This window comes from Staurois parvus, unplaced genomic scaffold, assembly GCF_062004578.1.
Source record: "Staurois parvus isolate SC_StPar_1 unplaced genomic scaffold, SC_StPar_1.0 ptg000005l, whole genome shotgun sequence".
NCBI lineage: Eukaryota > Metazoa > Chordata > Amphibia > Anura > Ranidae > Staurois > Staurois parvus.
The window spans coordinates 6,454,735-6,481,399 of NW_028317801.1; the positions used below are offsets into that span (position 1 = coordinate 6,454,735).

Here is a 26,665-nt window from a genome sequence, read left to right on the forward strand (position 1 = left end):
TTTGTAACCTGATTTTTAATCCTTAGACTCAAATTAATTGAAAAGCCTACAATTTCTTATTTGTATTCTGCTGGCAAAGTGTGTGGTTTGTTTAAATCCGTCAAGTCTAATTCTCCTGAGAGCACACAGCCCTGGCAAGTAATCAGATACTTATAATTTACCAGGCATTTCCATGAGAGATTTGGGCAGTGGAACGGATTGGAAATAGAAGAGCGATGTGATTACCGTTTAGCCCACAAAATAAGGAGCTAGCATCTTTTCTTATGAAGCTATTAGCTTTTATTGTTTGGTTTGTGTTATTTGTTTATTGTAATGAAAAATAGACCACAGCAGCAATATTAATGTAGCAAAGCTAGATGGATTTCACACAAACTATATTTGGTAAATTATTACTGATGATAATTGTTTTGGTGGTTTTCACATGAATACATTTTTAGAGGAGACATAACAGTGAAATAATGTGGAATTACCAGACCTCATGGCCAAAGTCAACATTATCTTCTCATTTGAAGGTGTACAAGCACTGGTCATTATAAGTTTTTTACTAAGCTTCATATTCAAAATTATAGGTGCCAATGTACACATATCAAAAGCTGCTATCTATTAAAATTTTCGCAATATTTATTGACGCTTACTGCAAGAAAAGTGTATTATACCATCTGGCTCAAAATTACTGTATACAGTTTCCTGGATTTAATAGTAAAATGCAAAGATATAAATGGATTTTAAACAAAAAACAAATGCTTTGAGAATGCTGGCATTTTGGTACAAATTGGTCTCCTCTGGTGCTTACTGCAATTACTTATGGCAAAATCCCCTATAGTTTATTAATTTGGCGAGTGTCAGGAGCATCTAGCACTCCGGATCCATCAGCTGTTGGTCTCATTCCAGCATCCTGGTTTAGACTCTGATGCATTCTGTCTGTCTGTCTACAAGTTGAATGATGTAGTCAGTCTCTGGGTGGGAACCAAACCTGGTTTAAGCCAGCCAAGCCTGTAGTCCCATGCTTGTGATAGTGATACTGCTGTTTGGATTCCCTTGTTTACAACTTTGGATTGCATATCGACTATTCTCTGAACTCTGCCTGCCTTTTGAATGAGATCGGACACTGACTACTCTCAACCTTGCCAGCCTTGTACCTGGCACTGAACCACTCTGCCTGTCTGCGAACCACATGTACCTGTTTGCTTTGTTCAGTTCACGCCTGCCACAGGCACAATAGAATTGTTTATAAGTGAAAGGGGGCTGCTATAGGTGAAGAACACAGAAGCGTGACAGTGAGATTCACACAAACTGGAAACCAAAAGGCAGGCTTTCCCTGCAATGTCTGAGTACACAAGAGACTTGTCACAACCTTTAATGGTCATCACTTTGGACAGTCTCTAAGTAATGGTGTATTTCAAGAAAGTTCAGTACAGAAGCCTTGCCTTCATTAAATGTTACATTAAGTTTGTGACATCTGTGGTCTCCATCTGCAAATTAAATTATAAGTCTACCCTAAACTAATACTGTACTTATTTTGTTAGCAGATGCCGGAAAATTAAACCATTTATTAGTTCCTTACATCCTATGGGGATTTTGGTTCTAAGATCCTTGTATGTGAGTTTCACCTGTCTTTCCCATTACCATAGGGTCCAATTCTCCCTCTTGGAATCAAATTAATTTTATTTTATGATGAATACAACAAGATTATTATAACAATAAGCCAAGGTGGGTGGAATCACATAAAATTCAAAGACAGCATGAACAGCAACAAGGACATAACTAGAGCCATAGCAGACTTTGTGCCATCTATTATTAAAATACCAAGCTAGCTTTGAAAATCAAGGACTATATTCTATACATCATTTCATCCACCCAGATCAATTTAGTCACGGCCAGTCACCATGGAGACAGAGTAAGGAAAATCAGTTCTTGAACCAGACAGCAGAAGGAGTCATGCTAATAAGAATATAGAGTCTGTGGGATTTTTGATAACTCAAACTTTTCTAGCCAGGCACGTGCATAAAGACTGACATCAGTTTAGACTGGTCACAAACGTTTAGGGCTATTGTTAGTTGGCCATCAATAATAATGGGGGCTCATATTAAAGTTAAAGTAAAATGCCGGGAACCACAGAGAAAGGCCATTATTGTGCAAGCTGAGGGTGTCCCATGAAAATTTTGCTAAGGGGCCCCATGCTGCATAGTTATGCCCCTGGGCAGGAACTGTGATAGTGAAATCTAGGAGTTGACACATCCAAAAGATTCAAGAAACCAGCTATAGTTAGTATGAGTTTACTGCTTCCATCTATAAACTATCACTTTTGGGTAAATCCACCCTTTAAAGATTTTAGAGTTTTACAGTGTGATCTAGCCCTCAAGTACCTTGAGAAACCACCACTTGGTCATTACTCACATACTTTTTTGTAGATAAATCTGATATTCAATAATGTTGTAGATAAATTTGATGAGTCAATAATGGATACCATTTTTTTACAAACTCAAGTCTTCCAAATGTATTTTAAATCCTTGGGAAAGCAGAGGACTGCTTTAACGTTGTGATAAAAATGTAATTGGACTGCATCACTGACTTGATATTGTTCATGTTTACAATTTGTTTGTGAAAACCTGCCACACCACTCTGGATACTTGTAAGTGCTTTCCTTTAGACAGTTGCAAACCAGCAGCCATTGGTTGCTATTTACCCTCCAACATTAATGTGGAGGAGCAGGATGTATGACATCTTACAAGAAGACGATTTTTTCTACTTGCAGCAGCTCAGAAATGCTACCATCTACCTCAGGTTCCACAAAATCAAGAAATACTGATCTATCCTGATGCCACATATCATATTTAGCCTTTGCAGCTTTCTAACCACTGATAATGGTGCAGGGATAAAAACATGACATTCCTGCATTGTTCTTCTGCTACCTAGAGTATACTATATGGCACCCTGGCGATCACACTAATAAAAGCTTGCTGAGTATCCTATTCAAAACCCTTCAGAATTAATAAAGGTTGGCCCTCCTTTGCAGTTATAACAGGTTCCACTAAAGATTTTGGAGTGTCTATGTGGGAATTTATGCCCATTCAGGAAAAACAAGCAGGGTTGAGGTCAGAACTCTGTTTAAGCCACTCACAAACAGCAAACTCATCAAACCATGATTTTATGGAGCTGGATTTGTTCTCAGGGACACAGTCATGCTGAAACAGAAAATGGCCTTCTCCAAACTGTAGCCACAAATGTTTTTTTTTTTTATTTTGCACTGTATGCCATAATATTATTACATTACCCTTCACTGGAAACACCTGAACTTAATAGTATGAAGGGAAGTCCACATATGTAGCCAATATATTATAATTCAGACCCCTAGATTAGCACAGAGATGCAAAACCATCTCTTGGTTGGTAACTTGTCTCCAGTATGACTCTAGGAGTGCTTAGATTGCTGCTGGAGACAAGGTACCTCATGAAAAAAAATCTCTGCTTAGAAGTTCAAATGCATCTCTCAACTACAGTCCTACAAAAATAGCTATGTGTAATCTATGATTTCCTTGCAGGGCTGTAATTACTTTCCAGGATTCTAAAAGCATGTATCTTGTAGTGCAGCCTTTTGGCTTAGCTGCACCTAAAAAATACTTTAGCAGATGAAAAAAATAGGTAGTAATATAACAGGCATTCATTTATTTCTAGTTTAAACACGCATTTTGTAAATGAGAAGAAATGCTTTTTACATATGCTTTAACTGTCTGTAAATAATGTTAGCCTTATTATGTAGATATTATCTTGAGCAATTCATGAACATGATCTGAGCCTTTTGGGCAATTTTGGGAAGTCATTGGAATTCATACTCAGACCTAAAATAGTTTCTTCGATAAATAAAAGTGTATTTCATTAGGGTCTCCTTGAAGATATGTAATTGACAACAATGTCACGGTTTTCATTATGAACGGCGTTCGCTGGCAGAGATGAAACAGGATGAGAGCGGTGATACCATGAATTAAAAATAGTAGATTATAATTTCCTCTCCAGCTGAGAACACATCCTGTATATTAGACCTTGATCCGGGTGCCTGATTAAAGGTTATTTTTTCCTTCTATATTTTATTTTGTATTAATTGTTATGGATTTTTAACACAGCCCTGGGATAATGAATATAAAGATGATGAACATAAAAAAGGGATAAAATCTTATAAACAAACATTTAAACCTAATTTCCAGGATTGTCAGCAAGACAGCTAACCATATCTATTTTGTTAAGTATGTAAGTTATTTCTTTTTAAGGGTAAAGGTGTCTATTCTTGATTTTGATATTTATTCATTTCACTTTATATCTATACTGTATTTCTAAGTATATGAAGCAGAAAGAACCAGAAAAACTCCAGTCCCAACTAACCAAATGGAGAAGGTGCCAAAAAAAAGACTAGGAGAAATTTTATTTGGTTAATGGACAACTGGCAGCTTGAGATTTACCCATGCTTTTTCATACACCTTACAAACAATAAAAGACTTGAACGTCCTTTTTAAAGAAAAACGAAATGACTTAATATGTAAAAGAAATATTTACCATTCTGAGAAATAATTTAATATAAATCAATAAAAACTATATTGGCCTTACTTTCTTTGTTTATAGCATCCATGAAGTAAAAGTATAGAGAGAGACCTAAGTTGCCATATTCAGCTATCCCATGTTTAGATGAACACAATAAAAAGGCAGTACATAGAGATGTTTAGCTAAAATGTTAAACCAAAATGCATTCAATGCTATGGTATTATGTTATTTAAACATTGTCTATATTTTCCTTATTTGGAAGACAGTCTTTTTAACACAAAAACAATCAGAGAAAAGCCTTTAATATATTTTAATTCCCTTGCCATTTAATTGACAGTACCTTTGTCTGCACCATGCCTGGTCGCTGGTCTCTCAAGTGCTCCAGAGTCGCAGCAATATCAATCTCTTTAGCACCTGCAACAAACCACAAATTGGGCTGAGTTCAGAGAACACGATTATTCAGGCTGCATCTGTCAATCTCTTCCTAGCCGGTTCCCCTTGGACAGCAGACCAATTGAAAAATATTAATTCATGCCTCAGTGGACGTGGCAGACAGATGCAATTGTGATGTTCATACAGAATAAGAGGAATGTAGCTTTGATTATCATCAACGTGCAAAAAGAAAGAGGAGGCCTCTCAAGAGAGGTTTGCCTATTGTGTACTGCAGCGGTACAGTCTCTAACATAAAGACCATTCCTGTCTGCTAAAATGAAGATACAGCTGCTGTGAAGGTGTGGAGTTTAAAAGTGAACCAATACTGTGATAATCACAACAAGCAAAAGGTTCAATGAAAAATCCTGAACAATAGTTTAGTGGAAAACAGTATTTAAAAATAAACTGCAACTAAAAAAGAACATTTTCAATTAGATTAAAACCCAATAGCTGTCAGTATCCACATCTTATGAATGGTCCTTGATGGGAGTTTGTGAGATTGAAGTGTTCCCTGGTTCTAAGCACCACCCACTCTCTGAGGCCTCAGCAGCCTCATGCAAGAGAACATTTGAAGGGCAGGATTTATTCTTGTGGCAAGTTATTGCATACATTCTTGTGTATTGCAGAATTTAAAATGTCACTTTGCAAATATATCAAGTGGTAATTGGTGTATTTGCCAGGCTTAAATGCATTTGATTTTGACAAAAATATAGAATTTCAATAATGCATAGCATCTTGCTACATTTGTTCTGCACTCAAACCCTATTAGTTACACTTGATGGAAAAATGTCTTGCAGCAAATGAGAGTATTTCCCCCATGTTCTGAGAGCACTTATAGTGTCACTAAACCCACCACTATCAATACATTCTATATTACATGCTGTTCATACTCACTCAGTCACTATGGGATCCGTTTTCTGTATTCTGCAAAAAAATGGTTGATCCTGCTGTTCTCTATCTTTCCCTTCTGTCCAAGTCACTATTGCAGCTAGGGATTTTGCAGAGCAGTGTTGGCAGCTCTGCACATGCTCAGTTTTCAGTGAGTTTCTATGCTGAGAATTTCGCCCCCATCGCATCTGAGCAGCCCATGTGACTATGGAGTCACACATGTGGGTGTATACACAGTGGTAAATAGCTGCCCACTCCTTCCCTCCTCCTCCATGCCCACTAACCAGCTAAACATAATGGGGGTGGGATATTACATCTTGATTGATGGAGACTTTGTTTCCCTATTTTTCTAAGACGCAGGCTGCAGGGGCATGACACAGCCTGTGACTGGCAGAAATTCGCCCCCCACACCATGTTATTGCCATAAAATAATAAAGATTTGATTTCAAATATTTGTATGACAATTTAAAACTGTTTATTTATACTAATTATTTATTTTATATATATAAATATAGTGTATACAACTGGTACACGAGTCATATTGTAATTGAATGTTATTAAAACATTCAATTACAATATGACTCGTGTACCAGTCATAAAACAGAATAGTGAAAAAACAGAATAGTGAAAAATAATATCCTTAGTGCCAATAATAAGTGCAAGTGCTCACAATGAGCACCCGACAATGGATACAAACATTACATGAACTTATAAATAAGCTGCTGGTTCTATACAGGTAAAACCTGCTAAATTCAAATAATACGCATAAGAGCACTGCCTAAATGTGATGAAATATTATACATAAATGGAACTCAGCAAAAAAACTTTATAGTGAAAAATAATGTCCTTAGTGCCAATAATAAGTGCAGGTGCTTCTTCTCAGAAAAAATATGTGATTAGTGCTCCCCTCCAGTGTGCCCACCAACTCATCAGATATATTGGACTCTCATAATGAAACAAGAGTCATACATGCTTTGGTGGGGGCATATGGAGTTCCTGCTGGATCTTGTAGTCCTCCTGATTTAAATGGAGCTTATTATCCTCAATAATTTATTTTTATTTATTTCAGGTACTTATATAGCGCCATCAATTTACACAGCACTTTACATATATATATTGTATATTCACATCAGTCCCTAACCCTCAAGGGGTGTACAATCTAAGGTCCCTAACTCACATTCATACATACACATACTAGGGCCAATCTAGACACATACTAGAGCCAATTCACCTACCAGCATGTCTTTGAAGTGTGGGAGGAAACCCACAAAGGCACATGCAAACTCCAGGCAGGTGGTGCCGTGGTTGGGATTTGAACCAATGACCCTAGTACTGCCAGGCGGAAATGCTAACCATTTAGCCACTGTGCTGCCCAATAATTCCATCATGAAGTAGGATATATGCATGTAAAGAATGGAAAAGGCATCCGAATAGTGTGATTCCGTTTAATGAATAAAATTACATACAGTACACTGGTATTATACTCACATCTCCAAAATAAAAAGAGCATGAACACTGGCTTGGAAGGAAATGCAGCCCCTTGTGCACTGCAAAAACCTCTGACGGTGGCCCAGGTGGAAATGCAACAGACTTGCAAGCGTGAGGTTGTGAGTTCAAATCCCTAGACTGGCGAGTGGTAAGTATATAGTAGGAATTCACTGGGATTTCATTGAGCGCAGCGCCAATAAATAGCCAAGGGAGCTGGGTAGTGCCTTGGGTTTTGGGGAGCATAGAGGAGCTGGCTGAGGTAAGGTACAAAATTGTCAGAAGGTGTTTGAAGTGCACAAGGGGCTGCATTGCCTTCCAAGCTAGCGTTCATGCTCTTTTTATTTTGGAGACATGTGAGTGTAATACCAGTGTATGTCATTTTATTAAATAAATGGAATCACACTATTCGGATGTCTTTTCCATTCTTTGCATGCATATATCCTACTTCATTTTGGAATGACTGAGGATGATAAGCTCCATTTAAATCAGGAGGACTACAAGATCCAGCAGGAACTCCACATGACCCACCAAAGCGTGTATGACTCTCGTTTCATTATGAGAGTCCAATATATCTGATGAGTTGGTGGGCACACAGGAGGGGAGCACAAAGCACTAATCACATATTGTTTCTGAGAAGAAGCACCTGCACTTATTATTGGCACTAAGGACATTATTTTTCACTATAAAGTTTTTTTGCTGAGTTGCATTTATGTATAATATTTCATCAAATTTAAGCAGTGCTCTTATGCGTATTATTTGAATTTAGCAGGTTTTACCTGTATAGAAGCAGCAGCCTATTTATAGGTTCATCTAATGTTTGTATCCATTGTCGGGTGTGCATTCTGAGCACATGCACTTATTATTGACACTATGGGTATTATTTTTCACTGTTAAGTTTTTTTGCTGAGTTGCATTTATGCATAATGTTTCATTACATTTAGGCAGCACTCTTATGTGTATTGTTTGAATTTAGCAGGTTTTACCTGTATAGAAGCAGCAGCCTATTAACAGGTTTATCTAATGTTTGTATTCATTTTCGGGTCTGTTATGTTGATTTGGTTGTCCTAGGTGTTGGTTAATTATCACATATTATATAAATAAACCAGTATAGCAGTATAGGTCACATTCGCTGATCATAAATCAGCGAATGTGACATTAACCATCCATTTACTGCAGGTGAATCAATCACTGTAATTTAAAATTCATTCACCAAGAAAATTGCAGTGGATGTTTGGTCAGTGCCACATTCACTGCTTTATAAATAGACCACAATTTTCACTGAAGCATTATAAAATACTGTGTAAGACACATACCTAAATTTAAATAAGCCAAACCGTTACAAATTAGCTGTTCAAGTAAGGGCACATTTTTCTAGGTAATAAATAAATAGAATTGCCTGAAAAGCAGTGATTACAAAAGAAACAATCATGTGTTATTCAAACCCTTGAAGCATTTCTCAGTTTACTTTATTATTTAACATAGCAAATATGGGAAAAGGGAAAATATGAATTTCATTATTTATTCCATTAAAAGTGGGGACTACTTTCAAATACACTATTCACAGGACTTAACTTTTACAGCCTGGCATTTGCAAGTTATTGAGAAAAAGGAATGCTTTAAAACATACAGTAGCACAACAAAAACTGACTGATGCACAAAAGACAAGGTCATCTTAAAGCTTTTCTTCTTTCCCACTGCACAAAGCTGTTTTTTTTGCTTGTACTTTGATTTTAAAACATATTATTGTCTACTTTCCAATATACTAAGAATTGAAACAAGAACACAAATCATTGCATTTTTCCCCTTAAAACTCCTTTTAAAATACTGAAGGCCTTAATCCTTAAAGGCCTTTTTTCTTAAAGAAATGCTCATAGATGCAAGTCCTGCAGCTGGGCCCAGATTGAAAATGCACTTACATTTTTATGTGTACAACTGAAGGACTCTGAAGTTCAAGCTCACACTCAATATAAAAGCTTTGGAAATGGAATTCTTTGGTACTTGTACAATTCATTCTTTAAGAAAAGGAAATGGAAAGAAAGATTTCATGTCCAAGGCTTCAAGGCCTTTGATCATTTTGATGAACACTAGATTCTGAACCTGGGCCTCAAACTTCTCAGGCCAGACAAAGGAGACCTAGGCCTCACAGACCGGGCCTAGATTCCTGTCAGAACAAAACCTTTGGCTGCCTCACAGTGTGACAGCCTGGGAAAGGCCCACCTCAGCAGGGTTGAAATGCCCGTGTTGCCCTTTGATCTTTCAGTTAAACTACAGCCTAAGCACCAGGTCAGAGGATTTCAAATTGCACAGCCCACTGGCAGAAGGGAGCAGGTCAAACACAAAATGGCGGGCACAAACCTAAGAAAGCCCTGTGACTCCATTCTTCGGCCAGTTTCACATGACTTGTCTTCTATTGTGTAAGACTAAGCACACACTTAAAATGGAATTTGACATTACATGGTAGAATGGAGTCAATAAATGACATTCTTTAGTGTTCTTGCAACAAAGTCAACCAAAGTGCCTGAAAGACCAAGGCAGAAAAAAATCCCTCTCATTTATTTTTTTTTTTCAAGGATATAAATAGCACGTATTGTAATTCTTGATTTTTTTGGCCACAATGTGTTACAAAGGAGCTGAAACTAATTTGACTAATGTTTAAAAGATAATGTTGTACTCAATGTTACAGTCTATCATGACTCTATATATAGAATGTGAATGAAAAAAGAAAATATAATTAAACAATTAATTTATAGTTCCTATCCTCTTTTACATGCCCTAATATTTGTCTCTCTCATATATATATATATATATATATATATATATATATATATGTGTGTGTGTGTGTGTGTAAAATTATTACATTATTAGAAATAAGCACAAACTTTGTTACAGTTAGGATTGTTGCTGGTGAGTTGAATTGTTTCTTAAAGATTCCACATATAGATCCCCCCAGAAGAGCTACCACATTATTTACTCTATAAGGGAACTGGATTTACTAACTCAAACAACAGTTCTGGGTATCCTGATGGGTTTGCTGTAATGTAGAACAAAGGGCAATCCAGCTGCAAAAGACTGACACTTTAATTATAGCTCTGTGGAGAGCTGAAGACACCAACTACAGGGGAAAACCTAGGATTTGAAAAGCCAGCGGGCGATTCAACCCTCTGGTGCCCCCCACCCTTTGGCTAAAAAATCAGGCACATATAAAGTGTTACAAAATAACATTTTCAAAATGGTAGAAAACATAAAAAATGGACACTTAAAGAAAGGAAATAAGTTTATTGTTGTAAATATGAAATCTAAAGGAAGCGGTCATTTTTTTGCATTGAGTAGCTTTTTAGACAAGAACAAAGTAGGGTCGGCACTCCTGGTCCTCAGTAGCATAGTAAAAGTACCACTTTTATTGAAGCAATAACTCACATGACAATGTGTTTTGGTTCTGGATTGAGAAAGCACTAGGCTGCCTGAAACATATTTACACACAATTTTTCGTGTTTAGGCTATATCAATAAAAGTGCCCTTTCTATACCGCTGAGGATTATCTAATGGAAATTAAAAGGGCCAGTCCACATAAAAGTAATGTTTTAGTTATAGGTGGAGCATGGCAGGCAGCATCAGCCCTTGGTTCCTTTTATGTCTTCGAGTTACAGAAATTGAGATCTGCCTAATATCATTTCCAGTTCTGTTCCTGTCCAACTGGAAAGTTTGAGTGTTCCTTCCCACCTTTACTTGTTTTAGTTCCTCCTGCCTTCTCAATGAAATAAAATAAAAAAAATCCAACAAGGAGAGTGGGAAACTGTTATAATGGATACAGCAGGTGGGTAGAGCCAGAAAATCAAGTGCAAATAGCCCACCAGTGGATTTCTCAAGAACAAATTGTCAGGAGTATTTACCAAAACCTGAAATATTAGTTTGGGTAGGGTGGCCCTTTAATACACTTTTTATATGACTGACATAATGGGGCTGATTTACTAAAGTAATAGAGGCTATTCACTTTGCAGAATGATGGTTCACTTAACCTGGCCATACACTAGTAGATTTTCAAACAAACCTTCGAACAAACATTCATATGAAAATTTGTCTGAAAATTCTTAGTACATTCAGTGGCTTGATGAATGTCACTCAAACGTAGTTCAAAATTATGTTTGCTTTTAACATTCGATTTTGGAATAAATGGACTTTACCAAGCAAAAACCACATTCACTGTTAACAATGTGTTCATTTGAGAAGAATTTTTCATCCTGCTCCTTCAAATTTTCCGATCAATGCAGTTGAAAACTAACATCGATTTGACCCCACCAATAACTGGAAAATTGAACAAAAGCTCCTAAAATGGACATTTGGAAATTAATTCTGCTAGCATATGGCTAGCTTTAGCTTAGTTATTAAGGGGAAGCTGTGAGCCATTTGAATACTAAACCATGTGCAAAGGAAAAAAAACACATGTTTGAAGTGAACACAGATTAACCTTACTGACTAAGCTGGGTGAACAGTTTAGGTCTGATTTTCTAAAGGACAAGATACTGGTCATTTAAAATGAAATAAGCTAAAACTACCCAACAGAGGCAGCTCTTTGATTAGGCAAATTAGTTTGCCTAAGGCCTTACGCTCACAGTGGCCTCACTGCTGCCTAATTTGTCTAACACAGTGCAGGGACAGACTGAGCGGGGGGGGGGGGGGGGACAATTGCCACCACTGTGGGGAGGGGCCACCCGCCTATTCTAGTTAGAGGCACTGAGTTGGGTCGGGAGATAGTACACTGTGGCTGAGGGAGGCTGAGCACTCACCATCACTGCCATACCAGACCGCTCGACTCTCCTCTCTGCTCATTGCTGCACAGTCCAATCAGATGCCATGTCAGGAATCGGGAGGCAGAAACTGGAGGAGAAAGTCAGCTGACCAGCTGACAGCCAGTAGAGTGAAGAGGGATGAGCTCTCTCTGTTGGGAGGCCCCATGTCAGGAGACCCCATGTCAGGAGAGGCATCACTGGAGGCACATGAAGGAAGCCAGACATAGGTAGAGACACACTCTGCAAGGAGAAGGAGGGGGAATCGATTGACACTGATTCCAAACCCCCCCCCAACCACCACCACCACCACCGCTGTTTCTGACTGATCCTGGTGATGGGGAATAGGGATGACATCAGTGGCAGTGGTGGGAATAGAGATGATATCAGTGGCAGTGGTGGGGATAGGGATAATATCAGTGGCAGTGGTAGCGATTATGGGGGATAGGGATGACATCAGTGGTAGTAGTAAAGATAGGGATGACATCAGTGGCAGTGGTTGGGATAAGAATAGCATCAGTGGCAGTGGTGGGGGGGGGATAGGAATGACATCAGTGGCAGGGGTGATGGAAGGATAGGGATGACATCAGTGGCAGTGGTGATGGGAGGATAGGGATGACATCAGTGGCAGTGGTGGAGATAGGGATGACATCAGTGGCAGTGGTGGAGATTGCGATGACATCAGTGGCAGTGGTGGTGTTGGGGATAGGGATGACATCAGTGGCAGTGGTGATAGGAGGATAGGGATGACATCAGTGGCAGTGGTGATGGGGGATAGGGATGACATCAGTGGCAGTGGTGGAAATAGGGATGATATCTGTGGTAGTGGTGATGTTGTGGATAGGGATGACATCAGTGGCAGTGGTGGTAAGGATAGGGATGATATCAGTGGCAATGGTGGGAATAGGGATGACATCAGTAGCAGTGGTGGGGATAGGGATGAACCACCAATGGTAACTTTACCCATCCCCCAGTACATTTTTTGTTGCTTGAATTATTTTTCCCATTATGGGCATGAGTGGGGCCTCATGTCTATATTTTGCCTAAGGGCTCACAAAGCCGCCTCTCCTACCCTATCATGTGCAAAGGAGGATTTTGTTCTTGCAAACAGTTGATTGGATGAACAAAGTTAACACATCTTTACCTTATTTACTAAGTTCACTAAATAGTCCATAGTTCATAGTAAATCACAATCCTTTAGTTAATTTACATTCTATAATAAATTAAACCTTTGTCTCTACCACTGTCAAGCAGGTAGGCTTAGGCTGGCCATACATGATTCATTTATTTAATTAAACCAGTGGGTTGAACAAAGCAAATTAACAATGCCCTGCATCCACACGTTTCAATACAATAATCAGTGTTGATGGCTATAGCGGGCGTCACTGATCGTTCAGGAAAAACCCGAAAGGGCTGGCTGTACACAGGTTAATCGATATATTGACTTGTGTACAACCAGCTATCCCGTACATGGATAAAAATTCAGCTGGTCCCTGCTGAATCAACCAAATTGTGACCCATGAATGGTTGGTTTATATGACAAATCTGTATATATTACATAGCAAAAATCAGATCTATCAAGCATGTTCAAATGTAATATACCGTAAATCAAAATATGTAAACCAGAAAAAAACAGTACTTTTCCTTTGACTACAAATGTGACTACAATATATGTTAATTTGTTTCCAGATGCTACATCTACTGACTGCCTTCTAGTTTTTCTTCAATGACTAAATATCCACTGAGCTGCTCACCCTGGTATACAGGACTAAAAATAAAATGGAAAATGCAGTCAGAGAAGCCTTCTTTGTTGCACTCTCAGGTCAGCAGATCTGCACACCTCCCTGTTGCCGCTGTATTCATATACACATTTGACACATAAAGAAATGGCTCTTTTAAAGCTCACCTTTAGCCATCTTATTGAGAACCATGTCAATCAGGATATAGGTCCCACTTCTCCCTGCGCCGTCACTGTGAATAATAGAGAATTGTGTTAGTGTTCCCCATGAAAAAAAAAAAAATCACAAGAGTCAAAAGGGGGCTTTTCTCTTCTATTAGTTTTATTGTCAATGTCATAAGGGAACAGCTAAACAGAAGGAGGTAAAAAAGAAGAGGTGGGAACTAAAAGCAGAAAAACACAAAATGCCACAAAGCTTTAATCAACGCAAGCTGTTCAGCAGGGATTAACCATTGTTCAATATAGTTAGTTTTAGCAACAAAGAGAAAAAAAAACATAAAAAAAGGTACTTAACCCAAAGAAACTGCTTACAATGTGGGCAACAAACAAACAAACTAAAATAAAAGCACAATAAATTATTATTTAAAGCTATAAAGGCGACAACAAAATATCCTCTATATGAACTAATTCCTTTCTCTTGTAAACAGAGGAACTGTGTTTAGCCTAAGTGCACTTGGGGCTCATACAAATTTACTGCATGAAAGTTTTAGGTTTATTGACATCTTGTTTGAGCTTGGATTAAATTATTAAAAAGGCAAAACTTATGGTAAGCATGGAGGATAGGATTACCACAGTAAATAAGAAACTTTATTAAACTAACTTGATAAGATCATTTAAAGCAGAATGCCTAAATAAACACAAAATAAAAGTAAAACTAAAAAAAAGTGTTGGCCTTTTTATTAACTGTTATCATCTGCACACACCAAAGTAGGAAGATGACACCATTTGCATCTTCCACTTAATAACAGTTGGTCTGTCTGTGTTGACTGTTTTACACTGCAGAATAGAGATTGATAATATGATTCTCTGATATTCGTTTTGAACTATTTGAGAAATAAGATCCAAACAATTTAATTCTGTCTCTTTTTTTTGGAATACAAATACTATAAGACATTCAGTCTCAAGTAGTTAAAGATGACATATAACCTAATCTGAATTGGAACTGCTGATAATATTCAGGTATTCAATAACACATGTTCCCACTGAGGCGAAGGATGGGCCACTTAAGAAGCAATACTTACCTGCAATGAACTATTACAGGACAGGAGCGCCCCTTGTAACACTTGTTAACTTTCCTACAATGAAGAAGATAATGAACTCATCAGTACTGTAATATTAACACAGTGCAACCTTTACAAAGTGCAATCCATCAAGAGGAAGAAAATTACTATGTTTTAAATTTGAAGGCATTTTAGAAGTGCCAGGGCTTTAGATAGGACATGGTCATCAATCATCAGCAGCCACAGAACAAACAGTATTAGTTTTATGATTGTACTATTAAAGAGTGCTAAAAATGTTTTATTGGAAATGATAAAGAAAAAACAAATAGGCTGAAAAAAACATTAAAACAGGTTCTTCTATAAAAAAAAAAGTAAATAGTCTGGAATCCCCTGTGTAAAAAAAAACTTTTTTTACTCTTTGTGTAAAATTTTTTCTCTTCAAAAATAAGCAAGTTACCTACTGCTTTCATAAACTTACTAAGAGACACGCTTCTAAAATTGATTGGGTAATATTTGTTGCATTTCTAGTGCACATTTACCACTCCTACATAAATCTATTCCCCAAATGAAAAATCATTGTTCAACAGGAAAAGGTGGTATTAGTATTAAATATAGCTGGATTCATACCAAATATTTATGTACAGTCAATATTTTCACAGGAAACTGCAGGGAGAAGCCTCCCCAAAGTTCTCAGTGTCTTTGTAAGGGTTTGTAATACTGGTATTAACAGAAGTCTAAGAAGGGAAGAAAGGAAGAAGTTGCTGTTTTGGCATCTTGAACCTAAAGAAAGAGGAGGTGATCCTTTGGGCAAAATTTTTAGATACTGCTGGATACTGTACGTCTCTGAGTGTGTTCTGTTAAAACTTTCAAAACCCTAATGCAAGGTGAAATGGTCAACCCTTACAACAAAATCACCAAGAAGGGGGACGCCACCTTCCACTTCCACAGGGGGCAGTCAGTGACACATTACCCCCTTAAAAGTCTTGTAAATGCATGTTTTTAAAAAAACAAAAACAAAGAAGTTTATACTTACATGCTCTGTGCAATGGAATTCCACTTTCTATGGGGGACACCTGTGTGGGACCACTCCCGAGCCTCGCTGTCTGAGTCCACTGACACAGACAGCGGGACTCGGCTCTGCCTGCCACTACATTGTCACTGATTTATGCTGCCTCAACAAAGCCTGTGAGACCAGGAAGAGAGGGGAGAGAAGAGCTCCAGATGTTCACTGCGCTGGATTGAATGAGGGATCAGGTAAGTATAAGGGGGAGGGGGAATGCTGATTCATAAACATTTGTTACCTTAATGCAAAGAATGCATTAAGGTAAAAAATGTTTAGGCTTTATAACCAGGCTAGTCCAATTTTCAAGGATCTCTCTCAAAGCCCTCTTATGCTGAAGGGTATGTAGACATACATTTGCATGGTGGGGCCCATTTCCCATGGGACATACAGAAATGATCAAAGGTTGAGAAAAATACACTTTTTTCATTATAAAAAAAAGTTTAAAAAAATACATTGAACCCTTCTTGTACTGAAACTGCATAAAACCATCTACTGTACATGTAACATTTACCAGATATTCATGAGCTGTAACACATTATGATCAAACAATGCGGTAAATGTTCAGTCAACAAATGTGCTATAAAACATTCACTGGTTATTGTGCCAGTAAATACTTACAGTTGTGGCCAAAATTATTCAACCCCCAATGCTGTAAAGGGGTTTAGGGACTATAGTGTACATTTGGAATTGTATTCAGAATCAAATCCTACAAGGACGTTGTAACTACCCAAATGCAACTAAAATGACATCAATTGTTTATGTAATACAGTAGTAAATGGTTCTTATGTGGTTTCTTCATTGCCACAATTATTCAACCCCTTAAAGACTACCACTCTGAAGAACAGAGGTTCATACAGGTGCTTTCCATCAGGTATTGAAAACACCTGTGGATGTCACCGAGCAGCAATCAAGCATAATAAGCACCAATTAGGCAGCTTTAAAATGACTGTGATACTCAGCTCCTTCTAGACATTTACTGGTGTGGTTACAAACATGGTGAAGGCAAGAGAATGGTCCAGGAAGACAAGAGAAGAGGTGATTTCTCTTCACAGGAAGGGCAATGGCTATAAGAAGATTGCAAAGATGTTAAACATACCAAGAGACACCTTAGGAAGCATCATTCGCAAATTCAAGGCAAAGGGCACTGTTGAAACGCTACCTGGTCGTGGCAGAAAGAAGATGCTGACTTCGACTGCTGTGCGCTACCTGAAGCGTAGAGTGGAGAGAAGTCCCCGTGTGACTGCTGAGGAACTGAGAAAAGATTTGTCAGATGTGGGTACAGAAGTTTCAGCCCAGACAATAAGACGCACACTGCGTAATGAAGGCCTCCGTGCCAGAACTCCCAGGCGTACCCCCTTGCTGTCTCCAAAGAATAAGAAGAGTCGACTGCAGTATGCCAAAAGCCATGTGGACAAACCACAAAAGTTGTGGGATAGTGTTCTGTGGACTGATGAAACAAAATTAGAACTGTTTGGGCCCATGGATCAACGCTATGTTTGGAGGAGGAAGAACAAGGCCTATGATGAAAAGAACACCTTGCCTACTGTGAAGCATGGTGGAGGGTCAATCATGCTTTGGGGCTGTTTTGCTTCTGCAGGTACAGGGAAGCTTCAGCGTGTGCAAGGTACCATGAATTCTCTTCAGTACCAGGAGATATTGGATGGAAACGTGATGCAGTCCGTCACACACCTGAGGCTTGGGAGACGTTGGACCTTTCAACAGGACAATGATCCCAAGCATACCTCCAAGTCCACTAGAGCATGGTTGCAGAGGAAAGGCTGGAACATTTTGGAGTGGCCATCGCAGTCACCAGACTTAAATCCGATTGAGAACCTCTGGTGGGACTTAAAGAAAGCAGTTGCAGTGCGCAAGCCTAAGAATGTGACTGAACTGGAGGCCTTTGCCCATGAAGAATGGGCGAAGATACCCGTAGATCGCTGCAAGACACTTGTGTCAAGCTATGCTTCACGTTTAAAAGCTGTTATAACTGTAAAAGGATGCTGTACTAAGTACTAAGATTGAATGTCACTTGGGGGTTGAATAAAACTGATAATGCTGTGAGCACAGAAAAGACATTTGTGGTTATTTCATTATAACTGTTATGTTATATTTGTCTGACCTACAAGTGCCTCTTTAATGTAAATGTAAGCAAGATGACTGAATGATCAAAAGCAATGTCAAACTGGCCAAAACACTCAATTTCAGTGGGGGTTGAATAATTTTGGCCACAACTGTATGTCACTAAGTTACCAAATAATTTCTAATAAATGTAAATGTCATTATAGTAACACAGATTTACACAAGATAAACACATTGATATACGCATTATTATTACTATTCAGGACATGTATAGCACCAACAATTTTTGCAGCACTTTACAATATAAAGGAAGACAATACAATTAGATAACAATTCAAAACAAGAGGGTTAGGAGGTTAGGTTTGTGAATTAAAATTCTTTGTAGTTACATTTTTCAAAACAATTTACATTCATGTTACATATGAGCAAGATCACAGTGTTGCAGGTGACGTTATAAAGAAGGCTGACACATAGTAGAAATCAGTTTTATGTTTCATTTTTGCTGCTGCTATTGTCCTTTGGCAGAAAGCTGCATGGAAACTGCATAGAGTAGGAACATGGCTGCAAACAAGGTAAGTATATTACACTGAAAGACTGGGGAAACATGTAAAGAGGAAGCCCAGGAAGAAAGCAATATTTTAGTTTAATGGAGCCTGATGGGCTGAGCCCCCCTCGTCCCTCTCGGGGTCTTATACGTCTTAAATACTCCAACCACAAGATTTACCTGTTATAGTTCCCAACACTGTTCCCATCCACCTAAGATTTTAAGTGCTTCACTCAACTTTGTGATTTCCAGTTCCTTTTTTTTTTTTACTCCACAATATAAAAGAAATTGACTGTCTGGGGAAAGTGGGACACCTCAGATAAACCACAGTAGATGTGCAGGTGTAAGAACTCAAACAGATCTTACCAATGGAGTCCCTAGGATATTTATGTAAACCCATATATTTTTTCCTAGTAAAAAAAACATTTATAGAAAGGGTGATAACCCTTATGTCCAAATCTAACTGCTGTGTCCCTACTGGGGACTTTTTTTTTTGTAAATATATTTTTAGTAATATTATCGGAAGTGAGAATAATTCTCCAGAGTGAGAGGAAATTCCAACTTTAAAAGATGTTGCTAAACAAATGTCCCCATTGAAATTTTTCCCTTCACCTCTTGTTCTGGTGACGAAAGAACGTTTTACATGTTTTCTCACTTTCTATCCTGGTGACAATGGTTGCAATGACAAATAATGAGGTAGAGTCTCTCCAGTAGGGTGGAGCAATAAGAGCCCAACTGAGGCTGTAATGTTTGGTTGAAGGTCTGCTGTAACTTTCCAACATCTCCAAAAAAATTAAATATTCTTGGGTGTACTGATCCTTTAATTTATCTAACTGTGGATTGCTGATGTCCAACTATTTATTTTTTTGTGTGGCATATTCCTGTTCACAATAATTTATTTTTATAAGTAGATATGTTTTCCAACTTTTTTACAAGTAACTTTTGTTATTTTTCATTATTCTGCTCATTTTGTTTTTCACATTCCTATGATTCAGTCCGGTAATAAGGTTACTGCTACACTGAAAACGTCTCGTTATGTACATTTGATTACTACAATTTGTCATTTCAAAAGAATATACATTTTTTTTATCTTAATCATTGATCATTTTGGTGCCCTCTGTGTTTTGTATGGGTTAGTGCAGGTCTGACATCAGCTCAGGACACAATTTAATGTGTTTCATATTCCTCAAGTCAAAATGGGCCTACTGCAGTGTGGTCCACATCAGAAAACACTATTTGCCAATTTTGTTTTTAAATGATTCTCTCTCCTAGGACAGAATGAAGGGGAAAGACTTGGTCAGTGCTCACAATTACATTGGGGCTCAGCTGGTGTTGGATTTGAACTCTGCATATTGCACTTTACCCCTAGGTCCCCTTCTCATTTTAAGCTGCAAAAGTATGACACATTACTGTGGGTTAATGCAGTCTATTCATTTTGAAAGGGTTGACAGCACACCTTAATGCACTAAATATTGGACATGCAGTTTTTCAAGCACACTGCAACACACAGCATGTGTTTTGTGGTGATCTTTAGTATGGTTGCATTGCTTGCTACTTTAAATGTGCATTGGGGTACCATTCAAAATAAACAGCACCCTCTGTTCTAGTCTGAAAGTGTTGAATGCAGACCTTAATGGCAGTGCTGTAGTTTTAAAAAAGCATTTAGCATGCTTTCAACAAGCTACCATGCTTTCAAAGTCTGCTACAGCACTCATCTATATGGAAGCAGTCTCAGAAGCAAGTCAAATTCTGTATGCTTTCAGGTACATCTAAGCTACTTTGGTTTGCTTCTAGGTTCATTCAAATTGCCCAAGGAGCTGCTTCAAGCTGTGTTGTCTCAACTTGCAATTAACATTGACTTGTATGGAGAAAAAAGCACCTTAGGCATCAACAAATGCTTGAAACTAAGAAGCACCTCCAAACTTCAGTTCAAGAATCTTGAATACTAACATTAAATTGCAACTGCAAAGCTTGTTTTGTTTACAATTGCAGCACACTGCCACAATTGACCATCCTTGGAAAGTTGCTTCTCCAAAACATTTGTAAACCTGCTGGAAGCTTGAACAAGACTACAGCAAGCAATTCCATTAAAATAAACTTGTGAAAATGCTAGCTTCCAAGGTGTAAATCTGAACCTATGACTTTGACATCTGTTTCAGACTAACCTGATCGTGCATTAAAAGTTCTGTCATCCCTGTGTTGTAATTAGATCCTTGCTCTAGGTCAGTGTATCGAAGTCTGTGATTAAAGGGCAACTGTCATTGACACAGAAAAAGGTCAACAATGAGAGCCTTTTATTTCATTGCTTAAGATTAGCACCCCAAGACTGGACATGAAAGGTGCTTTAAAGCAAACTTGTATTTTATCCACACAGGGCAAAGCAACATGTGCACTTTAAAGTATAACTGGATATACTAGACAGAGTGGATAGGGATTAGAATACCTGTCAGGTTTTAATGATGTCCCTGTTGTGGAGATTTACCCTCTATATTAGTCGTGTTTACTGTTGCCACAGAAAGTAAAAGGTTAAAAAAATGGTGCTGTCTCTAGAACAGTAAGAGTAATCTTCCAATGGGGACACCTGCTCTGATGACCCTGGTGACAACGGAATGTCATCACTTTGGAGGTATTCCTTCTCACTTTCTGTTTTGACCATGGGGCCAGAAGCAAAGGGAAATCTCCCCAATGGCATGCAAATGGCACAAAAAAAAACTGACAATGGTTGTAGCCATGCCTTACTCTCCTAACATAAGAAAAGAAATATAGCATGTAGTCCTATTTCAATGCCCCTTCCCCAGGTACACATACTCAGCTTCCTTCCTCTCTCCTCCATTCTATTCAGCTGTCAGGAACAACAAAGAAAGAAGAAGGGGAATTTGCCTTCTTACCCTTCCTCTCATGTGACAGAGCTGGTTCTTGTTTATTGGCCCCGTGCAGACAGTTTAATCTCTGACTATATACTGACTAGAGTTTTACATGCCTGAGAACTGCACAGGGCCAATCAACATGAACCAGAAGCGTTAGGAGCCATATTCATACCAGGAAGTACAGGATATTTTTTATTACATCCAGTACCTGCAAAAAGTGGTGGGGGAGCAAAGAAAAGGTGATTGCATGCCGATGGGGAGGCAGGTGAAGCTCTTGCACTGACTTGAACTGGCAAAGCAGATATTTAGTTTATGGACTTCAAACAAGCTGGCTGCATACTGTTTAAAGTCTTTCAAATGATTTGTTGATGCTCTTCAGACTAGCATTTACAAAGTCAACTAAAATGGCTTTTTTTTTAAAAAAGGAAATATAAATTTTTTTTTTAGTTGTTGTCCATTAATTATTTTATACTTGAGCTGCGAATAAAAAAAAATTGATTGGTAAAAAGCACATTGATGGCTTTATAGCTTACAGGATGTGTGAGACCCATTGGAGCTGTGACTAAAGAGGTCACTTTAAGGCTACTTTCACACTGATCCGTGGCAAAAATGCATATGCATTTTTGCTGTGTTTTTACCGTGTTATTTATAAGACATGTGATTCAAAAACCACAGCAACACCGCAATGCAGGTGTGTTTTTGCTGCATTTTTGCTGCATTTTCCATTGATTTAAATGGGGAGTTGCATTTTTCGTGTGTTTTTTACCACACCAAACCGGCACCAAAAATGCAGCAAGCAGGATTTTAAAAAACACACCAGACCTGCAATGAATCAGTGTGCAGAGTTTCATAGGAATACTGTACATGGTCACACGTTTTTCTTCTGCTTTTTTTAATGCAGAAGTGGAAGAAATTTGGATCAGTGTGAAAGCAGCCCTACTCTAGCCTGTGTTCACTTCAAATACCCAGTAGGGCTCAAAAGGAAATTTCTCAATTACCCTGAACCTGATAGTCAGTTTATTCCTTCTATCCAGTTTCCACTTTCACCTCCATATTATACTGATTCAAAATAATGTGTGTAATAATTGTTTTTCAGATAAACCATAAAGTGAGATCCATTTTCTACAAAATGAGGAGTCATTCAAAGCAATACTTTTCTAAACTGCAGCAGTTGCATAAACACAGTTGCAGGCGATTGCTTAAGAAGGTCTTTTTTCCATAAAGATTATTAAACAGCCACATGCTGGTCTTCACAGTTTTATGCCAGTCCAGCACTTATATATAAAACATCCTACTGAGAAGGATTCATGTTGAACTGCAGTGTGCTTTCAATGGACAAAAAGCACATAAAAATAACTAGGACCTGGTTAAATTAAGTGTGAAGGAGCGTTTGTTTACTTCATTGAAGTAAAAAAATTAAGATCTAACCTAAGTGGTAATAAAAAGGGTGCCAAAAACCCAAAGCAATATTTAGAGATTGGAACCACTTACAGCTAAAAGGGGTAAACCCAAGAGGTTAATTTATCTACAGTAACAGTGGAACAGGCACAATGTCTCCAAATAACAATTCCTCTTCTATGACTAAATGATGAATAAATAAATTACCAGGCTTACCCCTCTCTACTCTATTTGGGCCTGCCGCAAGTTGTTTTCACAATTGTGTAAAATGTTTTGGTAATCTGTAGCATTAACAATACCTTTCACTGGAAACATCTGAACATAATAATTTGGAGGGGTGTCCACATACTTATGGCCATATATTGAAGGTGTGATAGTCAGATGTTCACAAACCTTTGATCATATAGTGTATATCTATTAATTAATTCCCTAACTTCTATTAGGCGGATTTACACCTGCACACAGGGGCGGACTGACAACTCATAGAGCCCCCGGGCAATAGGGGATCATGGGGCCCCTGTGTCCTTGCCCAAATTCAAAAAAGCCTATATAAAAGGTACCAGGGGCATCTCACGGGGCCCCCTACTGACCCCAGGCCCTCGGGCATTGCCCGAGTTTCCATATGGTCAGTCCACCCCTGCCTGCACACTTCCATCTCCTACATATATATCGATAGATCCACCAAATCTCCTTTGTATTAGCTTTTTGTTAGACGGTAGAGGATACATTTAGATTTAAATCCTCTTATTGGGGCACTGCTGCTTAAGGCATCCAATTTATTTTTTGTTTCTTTCTGCTTTACATTTTTCTTTAACATTTACTTGTCAGATAAGTATGTGAGTTGAAGGTGGGTGATTGTATTATTCTTTAAATTGTTTTTATAATAAACTCCTTTAAAAAAAGGTTTACTTTGGCTTCCGTCTTATGGAGAGTTGATATGGTTATGCTTATGGAACGTATTCATTATACGTTGCTGGATAGGATGCATTTATTCAACAGGAAATGGGATAGTTGGAGAACGCATGGACGCTTATTATTCGATTGATGGTCTATCATGGGTTGTTTTGTACTGAACCTTTTATTGATCTTGTGGTTGTTCTGCCGATATTATTGACTACCTCTTTCATGTACTGTTTTTTTTTTATACTTTCATGATTGTACTTTGTATTTCTGTTCATTTCTTATATATGCTTTTTTTCAAGCTGTTTTTTCAAGCTGTTTATTGTACCTCACTAAATGGTGCAGTTTTTGTAGTCTATCTCCTAATAAAAATGTTTGTAAATGAAAAAAAAAAGGTTTACTTGTCAGTTGGATTTAAATGATCAAAATAACAAGACTGTCAAAGTGCTGCCGCCTTTTTGAAATTTCACCTTTGTGCTGCTACTGAGCTTTGAAACCCTGATACACACTAGTGATCTCTTTCAAACTAAGGCCCCCTTCATACCTGTCCAAATCCATTGTGGTGTGTTACCACACTCATGTTAACATGCTTAGTGTTAAGGCACCATATTCATTTAGAATGGACTGCCAACACATTGCAACACACCAAAAACTGACCTCCCCCTTTTAACAAAGGACATCACAATGCAAATTATGTGAGGAGGGGGGGCGTTGGCACTGACTGTTCTTGCACATTGCAGTGCCATTCTAAATTAATTTGCCCACAATGCACTACACAGAGAGCCATGCTCTATGGTAAGGCCCTTTAACAAACCGTAGAGGTGTGAAGATTGAGTTAGGTGTCACTCATTCAGAATCTAACACTAATCCTCACCAGTTGGCCACTGAAGCTCTTACAACAAACCAATAGGTAAGTGGGGCTTAGCTATTGATGGAGTTATTAATAGAATACGGCAGAAGTCTCCCCCTAAGGTATGCATAAAGCTCATGGGCTCCCTGACCTCTCAGAAATGGATTTGAGGATGACCAAACAATCTTTTATTCCTGGGCTTAAACTGTGTTGCATTTTGGTGTGTTTTCTTTGAGCATTTGCCTGCATTTGCCTATTGGAGCCAACTGGGAGTAAACATTTCATACCCGCCACATCTGTTGACACAGATGAGAGCATAACCGCAAACATGCAATCATGTGGAGAAGTTCCAATTCCTAGATTTTTCAGTTATCTTTGCACCTACTAGGGGGAAACTCACTCTCTCGTTTTTTTTTTATTGTCGTTGTAGAGGAGTATTCCTCCAATGGGGGATCCTTGCTTTGATGACATCTTCCTAGGAGGGGATTTCCCCAATGGGACATAAGCAGCAACAAAAGACACCTGACAGAGATTTTAACCATTCCCCATATTACCCAAAAATGTTTGGCACTTAGTCAAACAAGAAAAACATTTTAAGACAGGAAAATTAAGGTAATGTTCTAAAAATAACATTTTTCTTTTGTAGGTAATCTCTGGTAGCATGCCATCTTTTAAAACATGTTTTTTTAGAGCTAACTGCTATGGAGGACTTAAAGAAAATTACAATCTTAAAAAAAAAAGTCTTCAAGTGTCTCAGAGCAACAGTCAGTGTTTTGAAGATGTCATTCCACTCACTAAAAATGAATAAATAACATGTGGGCATGTCCTAGTAGTATAGCATGTGTGAATTCCTTACAGGCGTGACCTAAATATGTGAACATATGGAGGAGATCAGAGTAGGAAGAAGCAAATAAACTGTACAATATAAAAGGGAATAGATTACATTAGACTAGATACTTAATTATCATTGTATTCAGTACAGTGACAGTTTGGTATATATTAGAATATACATAGTTATTATATATGTATACTGTATATAGAATACACATCTATCTAAACTATACATTTCTCTTATTAGAGGCAATTAAAGGGACAATGCAATCAGATTTCTGCAAATTTGTGCTTAGTAAAATCTAAATCATATAGATCTTGTTACAGCTAAATACTACTTTAGACAACTACTTTAATCTCTACTCACATCGAAATAGTCTTTTTTGCCTTTGCCCGAATTAGACTTGAAGACCCTAGTACAACATTTATGCTGCTATTCACAAATTTAAACTAGATATTAAAATTAGATATTAGCTATTTTAGATATTATCTAAGGCTAGGTTCACACTATTGTAGCTGCACTTTGATCCGATTTATGAAGTGCAACTTGGCTGCATTTTTTACCTAATTTTGGTTGTGTTTTTTTATGCAAATTTAACAGCATTTTTATTTGTGACTTAATTTGCGCAATAAGGCAAGGCTTGACAAATTTGCTTTAAATCTAGGAGCCAGCTAAAAGTTAGGAGCCAGTTTTTTTTTGCGTAGCGTGGGCTGTCATCACCTGGGCAAGGCAACTTTTGGACGACAAGCTTTACGTGATGCGATTTGCCACGTGACAATCACAGCAAGATCGCACCGTGTTTTAGGTGCAGTTGAAAATAATGGCACCTGAACCTGTGTTTTGTGATCACAGCGATCTGCCGTGATCCCAAAGTGCCCAGGTGTGAATGGAGCAGCTCTGGTTCACACATATGTGATTCTGGATGTGGTTTCAACTCACAGATTCGTATGACAGAATAGATATTTTTGGGTTGATTTACTAAAGGCAACTAGGCTGTACACTGCAAGTGCACTCCAAGTACACTTAAAAGTGCACTGCAAGTGCAGTGAA

At 38.1% G+C, this 26,665-nt stretch overlaps 1 protein-coding gene across 1 annotated transcript in view; it reads right to left on the bottom strand.

Moving 5' to 3' along the window:
- Positions 1-26,665, bottom strand: part of PTPRN2 (protein tyrosine phosphatase receptor type N2) — a 1,146,107-nt gene that overhangs the window by 12,164 nt on the left and 1,107,278 nt on the right. Inside the window, exons 20-22 of the mRNA XM_089694046.1 lie at positions 15,104-15,157; positions 14,031-14,095; positions 4,873-4,946 (exon numbers count right to left, since the gene is read on the bottom strand). Of these exons, the coding sequence (XP_089550172.1) occupies positions 4,873-4,946; positions 14,031-14,095; positions 15,104-15,157 (193 nt within the window). The remainder of the gene's footprint in view (positions 1-4,872; positions 4,947-14,030; positions 14,096-15,103; positions 15,158-26,665) is intronic.